Below are 12,413 nucleotides of genomic sequence, written 5' to 3'. Positions count from 1 at the left end.
TCAATTTTACCAGCAGTAGTTTCTTCTGCTGGTGTAGAAAGAATATTTTCTTGCTTTAGACTAATTCATTCCAAATTGAGAAATCGTTTGGGACCTGAAAAGGCAGGAAAGCTTGTTTTTCTTTTCCAGATTATGAACAAACAGGAAAATGAAGGTGAAGACGACTGAGTTAGCTGCAGAAGCCAATATTTTAAGTTTTTCATATTGACCTGGCTGACAATCGATCTAATTTGTGTGGTTTTTAAAAAACAAAATAAAAAGTTTCATTTAACTATTTTAGTTGAAAATAGTAACAAAAAAAAACCAAACAAGATTTTAAAAAACTTGAATGTTTAACTAAATTCAAAAATTCATATGCTTGTTTTGTTAAAATATTATGTGTTTGCTGTTGAATACATAGCGGTGTTTTAGTTAAATAAAACAATTTAAAGTCTGTCTGGTGATGTTCTCCTCCTAATACAGCATGGAAAGAAAATCCTACAAATATTAATGATTAACCTGTTGAATTGGAGATATTTATGAAGTTATTGGGAGGTGAACCAACTGCTTCAATTATCTTAGGTAAAAGAAATAACCAAACACTCATTCACTTTCTGATATAGCTGTAAAACTAATCTGAAAAATTTTCAAAATAAATCACTTTAAAAATATAAAGTTGTACCTTCTAAAAATGAAACCTACATCTGAGTTGTGAAGAACATGTATTAAGGTTATAACAATGTTAATGTAGTTTTAAGAATGCACTTTTATGTAGAAATTCACTATTAAATTGAGTCTTCCTGACTAGTGACTTAAATCATGATTTAAATCAAATCCACTCTGCTGTTGGGAGCTATAGTTCAGGTGTCATACACCCCATCTTCCTCTCTGGGCCAGGCTCCTCAGACAGACTATGATGCCCCACAGCAACCAAACAAAAAGCAAACACTGTGGTACATAAAAGGACATGTAATTTGGTTGAGGAGCACAGCCCACAGTGAAAAACAGGGCATGAGCCACCATTTCCAAATTGAGACAGTCTCCTCCAGTCGGTATTTAAAAGATTGCAGTAGATTGCAGAAATAGAAATTAGAATTACAGATATACTTGTTCAAGTTATCCTCAAATAAAGGTTTGCTTTTCATTAGTGTAGCCTTCAATGTTTCCTGTCTAGTCACCTTGAACTTTTCTGTACCCTGCTATTTTCCTTTAATACACTAGACAAGTTTTTTGAAGCCAGAAGTTTGGTGGTAGAGCCAGCACCACAACAGGAACTCAGTTTCATAGCAAACTGAAGACCCTCTCATAAGTTACTTTGAAGTGCCTTGCATCAAGTCAGTTCAGATGAGGGCCCCATGCATTAAACACCTACTTCTAAGCATATTATATCAGAACAGTATATTGCTGAGGGTTATAGCCTATAAGTCTGAAATACCTTAGTGAAGACTTAAGTCTTAGACTAGAGGACATGTCAAGTACTTCAAGCTCCCTCTTCTGGCCAAAAGTGCTCAAAACAAACAGTTCATTTTTGTGTACATGTTCTTAAATTACTAAATACAGGCCGTAGTAGTATACATTCACTATTACATGCAGAGTATTGAGCATGAATGAGACATCACAAACTGTATTCTAAATGTCAACAGTATTTGTGGCCACTGAGAACAGCCAGGTAAATGGAGGGAGACATATTACCCAAACTAGAAATGGTAAAGCTGCTCTAATACATCTCCAGTATTCTGTAGTTAAAGACTAGCAAGCACCAATTTATAATTCGCCAGATGTAAAAGCCATGCATTCCCATACATACTTTCAGCGTTTCTTGCAATTCTGCAACAGATACTGTGTCATCATCTTCCTCATCACTCAGCTGTTCTTGGGTACAGTAGTGAGTGCTGTACGCAGAGTGGTCTTCTATTGCCTCCAGCCAGTTCTGAAAGTAAAAGCAGCCACTGCAAGAATTCAGCACACTCATTTTAAAGAGCACACCTCTACTTCAGCAGCAGCTGAACACTGGCACATGTAAGAGACAACTAGTGCTTCAGAAGGAAGCCAACAGCTCAGTTATATATTTTTTGTCTTAAAGACTCCTTGAAAATACCTAGTTTTTAGACAGTTACTCCATTTTCAAAAATAAGTGTATAATACACAAAGGAGAATGGCATGGTTATTAAGTTGCTAGACACGTGTTATTTATTCCCTCTCATAACACAAAAACTAGGGGTCACCAAATGAAATTAATAGGCAGCAGGTTTAAAAAACAAACAAAAGGAAGTATTTCTTCACACAACATGGTCAGTCTGTGGAACTCTGCCAAAGGATGTTGTGAAGGCCAAGACTATAACAGGGTTCAAAAAAGAACTAGATAAATTCATGGAGGATAGGTTCATCAATGGCTTTTAGCCAAGATGGGCAGGGATGGTGTCCCTAGCCTTTGTTTGCCAGAGGCTGGGAGTGGGTGGCAGGAGAGATATCACTTGGTGATTGCTTGTTCTATTCATTCACTCTGGGGCACCTGGCATTGGCTGTTCCCAGAAGACAGGATACTGGGCTAGATGGAACTTTGGTCTGACCCAGTATGGCCGTTCTTATGATAGGGACTCTTGATCTGGGTTAGCTTCCTAGTTTTGCTAGACTCCAAGTGACTTGCTGGAGGTCATACAAGGAGTCTGTGCCTCTGGTCCCAATCTCCAAAATGTAGATTATACTTCTCTCATCCTTTGTCTTGTTTATTTAGATTACAAGCTCTCTGGGGCAAGGACTGCTTTGCCATTTTGCTTGCACAATGCCTGGCACAATAGGGCTTAAGTTCAAGTTGGGCTTTGAGGCACTACTGCAAGATAAAATTCAGAGTAACAGCCATGTTAGTCTGCATTCACAAAAAGAAAAGGAGTACTTGTGGCACCTTAGAGACTAACCAATTTATTTGAACATAAGCTTTTGTGAGCTACAGCTCACTTCATCAGATAAAAAGTGTTTTTCCCCAGATTTCTTCATCTCTAGAAACCTTGAATCATGCCTTATAGATGAAGGATAAATAGTATGTTCAATACATTTATTACCGTAGCACCTAGGAGCCTGAGTCATGATAGTGCTCTTATTCCTCCCACCTCCCAGTTTTGGATAGAACATTATCCCTTGTTTAGAATGTGTGGCCCTAACCACACATCTTTGAACCTATTTGCAAGAATACACTAACTACCTTTCTTGGTTTGGGATGAGGGATTGAGTAAGTTGCAACAGAAGTTTAAGAGCTCAAACAAACAAAAAACCTCTCAGACTACACAGATTTTCCTATAACCAACCATTTCAGCAGTGGAATAGCAACAAACATACAACTATTCTGAATGCCGTGTGTCCATGAGCCAGGTCTCTATACCACTAGCGACTCCAGAAGTATAGTATTAATATACACAGCTCAAGGATTCAGAGTTAGCTCTATGCAAACAAAATTAGATTCTCTCTTCCATCTACACAAAAGTTACAAGATTAGAGACTTAAGTAAATTGGTAGTTACCTCTCTAGCCATAGGAGGAGAGTTTTTAGGAACTTTAAAACTGTGAACACTGTCATCGAAGCATTTGACATAGAAAAGGCAGCTGTCTGTAGATTTTACCTTTGATTAAAAAAAAAAAAAAAAAAAAAAAAGAAGATCATGAGTTTACAGACTCCAGAAACAGGCAACTAAGGTTTTAAAAAAAAGTTTTACTGGCAGTTATAAAATATTAGAGCACAGTACTACTCTAAAGTACTTACAAATGGTAATATGGGTTATGTTTGTTCTGGTTTTCAGTTCAAATGTGCTCAGTTTACAAGCAAAGATGATTTAAACTAGCCACCTGCCATACAAAGGGAACTCTGTCTCAGCAAAGCTGTTCCTTGCCCTTATCTCATGCATCACACGTAAAGGCTGTGCAGACCACTCAACTAAATCTGCACATCCCCAATATCTTCATATTTAAGTCCTCAGCAACCCCTGTGCAACTGCTGCTTTCAGTGGTTTGCAAGGTGCAGCCAGTTGGAACTTAGCAAGCTTATGGATGCATAAAAACAGTCACCCAGCTGGAGTCGGGCATAGTAAAAAAAGGCTGCTACGACCATCCACAAGAAGCAGACCTGCATAAAGTAGTGAGAGTCATTTTTCAGACTAGAAACTCACTTTGAAGAAACAGTTTAATATAGTTTTAAATACAAGCAGTAAGAAACTGGTACTTACCTCCAGTGTTATGGACATATGCAATACATCTTGTACAACAGGTCCGAGAAGGTATACATGCACTTCATGCACCAGTGCTGGAAAGCTTTTCCTAGCATTACCCACAGGGGCAGCCCTGCTCAGCTCCCTGTGCTGTGAGCAAGGGATGAAGGGCAGAGATGCCCCACCCCCCTCCTCCAGTTGCTTTGTACTAGAAACAAATGGTACACTCTGATGTGTCAAGGAATAAGGGTGGTCGTGTAATGGACGTATGGAACCATCCTGAAAAACAATAGTTATGAGAAGGTACATAACTGTTGTTCCTTCGGGTGCTTGCATATGTCCACTACACTGCAGGTGACTCCAAAGCTGTTACTGCAGGAGGCAGAGCTCACTCTCTTTGGAAGAGGGATGTAATGTCACATTGTCTGCATTTGCATTATATCCCTTGAAGCTGCAGACGGTGCATAATGTCTGGTGAAAGTATGAATCAAAGACCACATCACTGCTCTACAAATGTCCACAGCTGGGACATGTGCCAGAAACATCACTGAAGTGGAATGTTCTCTGGTGGACAGCACTGTGAGCCTAAAAGAAGGAGTTGCTCTTCTTAATGGTATAAGCCACTGCAATACACCTGCATATCCAGAGAGGCTGCCATTGACCTGAGTAACTACTGGTATCATCTGGTACTGGGGGAAGACGTCTCTGGTACCAAGACCTCGCTGGAGAAGAGGAAGTGGTTTACAGCGGAGGCAAGGAAGATGGCTGAGTTGGTCTTGCAGTACCAGTGGTTATACCAGAGCTAGCAATGGTAAGTCAAATGCATAGGTGTCAGGAGGCTGTTCAGTACCATCACCAGTCTCAGGATACATCTACACTACAATTAAAAACCCCTGGCTGACCCGTCAGCTGACTTGGGCTCACGGGGCTCTGGCAAAAGGGATTGTTTAATTACAGTGTAGACATTGAGACTCAAGCTGCAGTCTGGGCTCTGCAACCCTGTGAGGTGGGAACCAGAGTCAGTTGGCAGGAGCCAGACAGGATGTCTGGCTGCAGCGTAGACACGCTCTCAAAGCTGGTAGGAGAAGTATCCCACCGGAGGGAATACTCATATGAGAGGAATTGGTTCTGGAAATTGGAGGCATCCTCCAAGGCAACCAATAGGGTCACTGTGAGGGGCTAGTATGGTACCAGGTCCCAGGCTTGCCTGGGGCAAGCATCCCAGTCCCTGGACAGACCCGTCTGAGCCCCAGCAATGAGAAACAGTGGTCTCTATGCTCTTGGTATAGGGAAACCCAAGAGTCTGGAGAAGTCTTGGAGCACGCAGAGAATCTGGGGAAATATGGTGCTGGCAGAGGTTCTCTGTGACCTCAGTTGGGACCTACGCCTGGAGCACAGTACTGGAGCAGCCTGGACAGCTTCCAAGCCAGTAGTACTTTGCGCAAAGGATCTTGAGCTGTCCCTATGGAACATGGCAGTGCTGAGTCTAAGACAAGCGATGCCAAGGAAAAGCGACCCGGTGCCTCTAAAAGGCTGTGTCAGTGCCAGGTGAGGATGCTCACATTGAAGCAGACAGCAGCAATACTGACAGGCATAATAAATCTAGCTGCAGCATCAGCCTCCATCTGCGTCTGTACCAACAAGCTGTTGACCCGCAGCAAATCAGACAAGACTGCTCTGTCACCACTGAAGTAGCCGCCTGTCACACTGGTCCCTGATAGGGGACCAGGGTGGTTGTCTCAGGTCTGAGTGAGTCTGTGCTGGGGTGCAGCAAGTCGAAGGGTGCACTCTATCATCAGTACCTGAAGGATCCTTTGTGAAAGAGTCCCATACCCTATGCTTCAAGGAGCCAAAAGTGGACATATGCTTGTGCTTTGGGGCCAGGACTTTGATTCCCTGGCCTTGAAGAGGACAGTCCTGGAGACTGGGATCTTCTGCAGCCTCTTTCAGCTAACACTTTGGGAAGGAGTCTTTGAAGAGCTTCCCTTAGATGACAGTGGCTCCAACGCTAGTCTAAGAACAACTTCTATAAGAATATAATGGAGGCACTCCTCTCTCAACTTCATCCAAGTCTTGAAGACTAATAGATAGGTGATCTACATCTCTGACGTTGCCTTCACCCAAACACTTGAGGCAGTGGGAGAGTGGGGAGTCACTAACAGTTATAGGCTTCCCACAGCCTGGGCAAGATTTGAACCCCCGGGACCTTGGCATAAGTTCCCTGGTACCAAAGACCCACCAGACTGGAAGGACCCCAAAAGAAGGGCTAAATCAAAATAAAAAAAAATAAAATAAAAGATCAATCCTTTTTCCAAGTAATACTAGGTAGACTGGAGCATTGGTGTTCCTTGTGAACGATGCAGCTATGGATGTAAGAAGGAACTAGAGGGGCAGTGCTGTCTCTGCTCTTTATACTCTCACCCCTATGTGTAGCACTAGGGAAAGTTCTCCAGCACAGGATACATACATACATTCCCCCCCCCCCGTAATGTACATACACAAGCACTGAAAGTAGTAACATTATTAATGCAAATAGATTAAGTTTTGCTAGAGGCATATATTGAGCACCATATTTCTGAAGTTTTGCCTTTTAAAAATAAGCATAAATGGTTGGCTTTTGCTTTATTAAAAAATAATCACAGGTAGCTTCATTTCACTGTACATTTTTTGCCAGAAGTCTAACAGTTTTTCACATTCTCTTTAGACAGCAGGTATAACTAGGTTATAGTTTAAGATTATTTCAATTAAGAGCTAAAGAGGGGAGGTGTTTTTTTTAAACCTGATATTGCAGACTTGAGATATAGGCTCAAAGCAACTGGAATAGTCCCCCTCCCAACTCCTTATACTTACTGCTTATTACCTGAGCCCCCAGAGTATACACCCTACACATGGCTTTCTACATGCCCAAATAGTGCCTCCTATATCTAGCTTGCTACTTTTTAGCTGTGTAGTGTCCGACTGCCTCCCCTTGCCAGAGCCTTTAGCTGCAGCATATAGCAGCGCCATGCGATGACAAGTATGGACACAGCCTGCCTTGCACTGCAGCATGTGTACACACGTGTAGTGCCTGTACTCTACACACTGCTGTAAGCATAGACCTAACCCTTAGTTACCAAAAGGGTAAAATTCTTTGTAAAAGTGTATTTCATGCCACATATTACAAACAAAATGATGATTCTGTACTATATATTACAGAGAGGCATCATATAAGGCATGAAATATGGGAAGTTGTCTAAGCCACAGTGATCTGGAAAATGTTGAAGGAGCTGAGCCAGAAGCCATATGTAGTGACTTAGCCAAAGAATTCATAGTCTTTATGTGCACAATACCAGTGTATGACTGGTATTTTAGAAGCCCTGCTTCACATCCTACCGTGCAGACAGCTTGTGTTAGGTGCTTGCATCCTTGGCGACAATCATTATTTACTGCATCAGCCCTTTGGAAGATTTAAAAAAAAAAATAAAAATAAATAAAAAATTTTATATTGGAAAGGTAAGGGTCATTAAGATTCTAATTATCAAGAAATTAGTTTGACACTTACTGTTTGCAATACCAGGAAAGGACTCCATGTTCTAGTACTACCCAGTAAAGTTTCCAGCCAAAAAACCTTAAACTCTAAAATAGAACGTTAGTCATTTCAAAGCCCATGGCTACTCCTGATAACTGATAGCAATACTTGGTGGCTAACAGTCTACATTACCTATAGCTTGCAATTTTATTTATTTTACTTTAAATGTGATCCAAGAGCTATATCTATTAAAACTCTGAACATTAAATCAGTATCTGTTTTTTCAACTATTTTATTTCCTTTCCCAAGAAGTGGGAGAACATTTATAAAAACCAAGTACAAGTTTGGTTGTATCCACAAAGACAACAACATTTATGGCATTTTAATGAACACTGTTACTCAGTAGGAACCTTTCTGGTCAATTAAGTTTAGCTTTGTTGAAGTTCAGCACTCAATATGGCTATCCACATGTCTGATTCCTTATACTGGAGTGGTTGTTAGTACCTACCAGAAAGGTTTCTTATATATTACCATAATCAAAAGTAACTCATCTAGCCAATCTGACATATGCAACAAAGAAATTGAGGATGGAATCCAGATAGCAGGAAGTAACCTGAAGGGTTGCCATCTGCACAGTAGTGTCTGCTTTTAAGAGTTCATAGCAATGTTAAGAGATGCCTAAAAATCAAGCCTTTTAATTGCCATTAGATATGGCGAGAGTGCGCTTTACAAGCTGCAGCTTAATATTTTGGTTTTTACGGTGTAAATAAATGGTTTTGCATTGGCAGTTAACCAACTTTGTGAATTATTATTACACTGAACTTTGGTTTAAGCCGAACTATTTATAGGATTTTTAAAAATATATATACTTTTCAAAAGTTCTTTTGAGAAAGTTGCTTCATGTATTGTACTTAAACACATCTTTATAGGATTGAGAGGAGTTACATAAAGATTTTCCCTATAATAAATCAGGAGAGCTAGAACATCTTTTGGGGACTGTACAGAACAGAAATGTTGGTAAGCTTTTATTACCATCTTCCCTATAATTCAGTTTTCAAGGCTTTTAGGAATGGGCTGTATCCTATGGATAATACTGAATAGCAGTGAACCAGTAGTCAGATTACCTAGATATTTATGTGGCCTTCAAAACTGTAGTAGAAGCAAAGCCCATTTATTAATGGGGTTGATCTTTAAAAGGTAGGCAAGTACTATCCCCATTGTACAGATGGGAACTGTGACACGGGGTAGATGAAGCAAGACTTGTCCAAGGTCACAGGGAGCCTGTGGCTGAGCCAGGTATTGTACCTAGATGTCCTAAATCCAGGACCAGCCTTCCTGTCCGAGGATTAGCAAAAAGAAAAGGAGTACTTGTGGCACCTTAGAGACTAACAAATTTATTAGAGCATAAGCTTTCGTGAGCTACAATGGCCCACCTTGATTATCACTACAAAAGGCTTCCGCCGCCCCGCTCTCCTCCTGGTAAGAGCTCACCTTACCTGATCACTCTTGTTACAGTCTGTATGGTAACACCCATTGTTTCATGTTCTCTGTGTATATAAAATTTCCCCACTGTATTTTCCACTACGTGTATCCGATGAAGTGAGCTGTAGCTCACGAAAGCTTATGCTCAAATAAATTGGTTAGTCTCTCAGGTGCCACAAGTAGTCCTTTTCTTTTTGCGAATACAGACTAACACGGCTGCTACTCTGTAACCTATTTCCAAAACTAATCCTTGGATATGCTGTAATACACCTGTCAAGATATCACAGAAATGCCACCATCCATCAATCCCCTCTCAAGAGCAGAGAATACAATCTTCTCGGATAGACTTGGAAAACAGCGTTTGGGTTGTTTTACATATTATGAAAAGGGAAAGTAAAAGAAAACATACCTTCCACAGGAGACCTTCATATCGTTTCAGGCGTTTGTTGATCACCTATATAAAATAAAATATTTAAAAAACTAATCAAACTGATTGTTTCTTGAACAGTTTAATATAGGATCTTTTGTACCCACCTTTCCAATACTTCCTCCAAGTATCTGTTTCATTTCTGCACCTTGGGCTAGATCAAACGGTGTCTGGTCTGTTTAGTAACCAAAATAAAATCCAGAAGAGAGTTCAGCTTTAATTAGGAGTTAGATCTGTTGTAGGACATTTAATGCTGTGGATAAGTATTATGTAGTAATTACACTGGATGCATTTAATATGGCATAAGGTTTCTATCTAGCTCAGAGGGAAAGCAATTGCAATCATTTGCTTGTTTGAACACTATCGACAGAAAGAACAGCTGGTGGGAGAGCGGTATACTAGCTATGATTCACTTCCTACAGTAAGACATCTTCTGAACCTTACAAGATTTGCTCACTTGCCAGACAAGAGCAATTCTTAATTGACCAACAAATAATATTATATTTGTTATTCTAAAACCGTGGGCAAATTGAATTTTGCTAGAATTGGTAAAGAAGAGTTTTGCTGGATTACAAAAGCCTAATTTTATTCTAGTCAACATCTGCCAGTTATTTACTTGTAATTTAACCAGAGTGTTACAGTCAATTTAATAAGAAAAGTGACAAGATAAACTTTACAAGTGGGATTGTCAAGAGAACCTGAAGTGACACAGGAGCATCAGTCCCAATGACTTTCCATGAATTGAAAATTTTATCCTCTGCTTTTACACTGCTATGCTCATCTCTGGCAGAGTCAGCAAAAAGTGACTCAGAACTTGTCTACATGGTGCAACAACACAAACTGCAGGGGTGTGAATTCTAATGCACACCAACATGTTGCACACTAACTGGCCCCTGCAGACACTGGTGAGCACTAATAGCTCCCTATTGCATTTTAATTTAGCACACAAGTTAGAGTGCAATAGGGAACTTTTAGTGTACCTCAACAGGGTCTTCACAAGCCAGTTAGCATGCAATACATTGGTGTGCATGAGAACAGAGGTTCTCAAACTGGTCCGTGGACCACCAGTGGTCCACGAGCTCCATTCAGGTAGTCCGCAGATAGTTCCCTCTAAAGTGCACACCTGGGTGACCGCACATGAGAGAATGAAGGGCCACCCACCTAATTAGTGGAGCCGCACGGGTGTGGCTGCACTAATTAGGTGCCTGGACCCTGGAGAAGACACACATGTAAGGTGAGGTGATGGCCTTGGGGTGTGGGGGGGAGGAATTTGGGATGTGCAGGGCTGCAGCAGCCAGAGAAAGAGGTGACTTCCCCAGCTCCAGGGCTGCGGCTGCCGGGGAGAGACGGCCTTCCTTCCCACCCTCAGCTCTGTGGTTGCTGTGGCAGGGGAGAGACCGCCCGTCCTTCCCAGCCCCAGCTTGGGGGCTGCCGTGGAGGGGGAGAGAGGGAAAGACCCTGCCCCCTTCCCTCTCAGGGGCTGCCATAGCGGGGGGAGAGAGGGCACATCCATCACATTAGAAAGGTAAGTACTGATATTAAAATATCAAAGCGCTATACAATAGTTAGCCAACAGTACAAACAACATTTGGAAAGATCATTAAGTGGTCCGCTGAGACCCTCAGCAATTTTCAAGTGATCCGCAAAAAAAAAAAAGTTTGAGAACCACTGCATTAGAATTCATAGCCTGCAGTTCACATTGCTGCACCATACAGACAAGGCCTAACTTGCACTTAACAGTTAAGCAGTGGCTAACAAGTACTCCCATAAAATGACACTGGTTTAGTTCCTTTGCTTCATATTTAAACTAAGAACTTTACTTACCATTTTTGTTTCTGATTTTAGAGTCTGCACCATTTTTTAGAAGTTTTAAGGCACAGTGCTTGTGGGCACGGTATGCTGCACAATGTAATGGTGTATTTCCCATCTGATCAGTACAGTTAATATCAGGAGGCTTTGGCCTGTTCAACTAAAAAAACAAAGACTTATATTTACAGGTTAATTTAGTTTTCCTCTTGCATTACATATAGCCTGAGCGATTTATGGTCAAGTATCTGCTCCCTGCCCCGAAATCTTGAAACGTAGACACTGAAAAGTAGGATGACGAAAAGGGGTCATGCTATGGGAAGCACGAGGGCTACAGCAGCGAGGTGAGAGAGGTTCAGTTACAAGTAGCTACTTCCCTATGTTCTTGGCTTAAGCGTCCCCTTCCCATCTCCCATGTGCAATGTAGCACAGAACTGGCTGCATTGCTATGGTACTCTTAATAGTTTAAATATTTTTGGTTCCTTTGAGAACAGGAAGACAACAGAAATTGAGTTTTTAGAGAATTCTAAAATCAGAAGCCCTGATGGTAAAAGGTTCTGTAAGTTAATAAGGACAATACTACCAAAAATAAATAAATAAAAAAGTCAGTGTTCAGTTCATTGAATCTGTAATTCTCTACAGGTGTGTACCTATCACTTATGACCAAGATATCCTCATTTTGTTCAGAAGCATGTCTGGAAGGAGTATAAAAAACTCCATGGGAAAACTCGGAAGCAGTTGCTAATAAAAACCCAGTGCATGAAAGACAACATTCACAGGAAAACCTTAACTCATTAGGGAAGGGATTATTCTGTCCCTTGGGCAGCAAAGTAACAAATATACAAGAAAAGATTTTAGCAGATTCAAGAGAAAACCAATATGTCTTCTGTAACATGGCACATGGCTAGTAGAGAAACAGCTGACATGAGAGTTCCCTACTCTTTTGAAACTATTTGCGTTAATACAGTGGCTCTCAACAGCTTATTTGATCAGGCCTCCCTTTTTTGTGTCTGTAG

The 12,413-nt window shown here is 41.0% G+C and overlaps 1 protein-coding gene across 9 annotated transcripts in view; it reads right to left on the bottom strand.

Moving 5' to 3' along the window:
• Positions 1 to 12,413, bottom strand: part of OSBPL1A (oxysterol binding protein like 1A) — a 135,659-nt gene that overhangs the window by 86,998 nt on the left and 36,248 nt on the right. For 6 of the 9 annotated variants that reach the window (XM_037892735.2, XM_037892733.2, XM_037892736.2 and 3 more), the window contains exons 7-13: positions 11,416 to 11,560; positions 9,699 to 9,766; positions 9,574 to 9,618; positions 7,716 to 7,789; positions 7,547 to 7,610; positions 3,494 to 3,592; positions 1,787 to 1,909 (exon numbers count right to left, since the gene is read on the bottom strand). In XM_037892735.2, the coding sequence (XP_037748663.1) occupies positions 1,787 to 1,909; positions 3,494 to 3,592; positions 7,547 to 7,610; positions 7,716 to 7,789; positions 9,574 to 9,618; positions 9,699 to 9,766; positions 11,416 to 11,560 (618 nt within the window). The remainder of the gene's footprint in view (positions 1 to 1,786; positions 1,910 to 3,493; positions 3,593 to 7,546; positions 7,611 to 7,715; positions 7,790 to 9,573; positions 9,619 to 9,698; positions 9,767 to 11,415; positions 11,561 to 12,413) is intronic. The other 3 variants (XM_043539720.1, XM_043539721.1, XM_043539722.1) reach the window with 1 other exon arrangement.

Source organism: Chelonia mydas, chromosome 2, assembly GCF_015237465.2.
Source record: "Chelonia mydas isolate rCheMyd1 chromosome 2, rCheMyd1.pri.v2, whole genome shotgun sequence".
Classification (NCBI taxonomy): domain Eukaryota; kingdom Metazoa; phylum Chordata; order Testudines; family Cheloniidae; genus Chelonia; species Chelonia mydas.
Note: the sequence above shows the minus strand (reverse complement) of the source record. Positions and strands in the feature narration are given on the sequence as shown.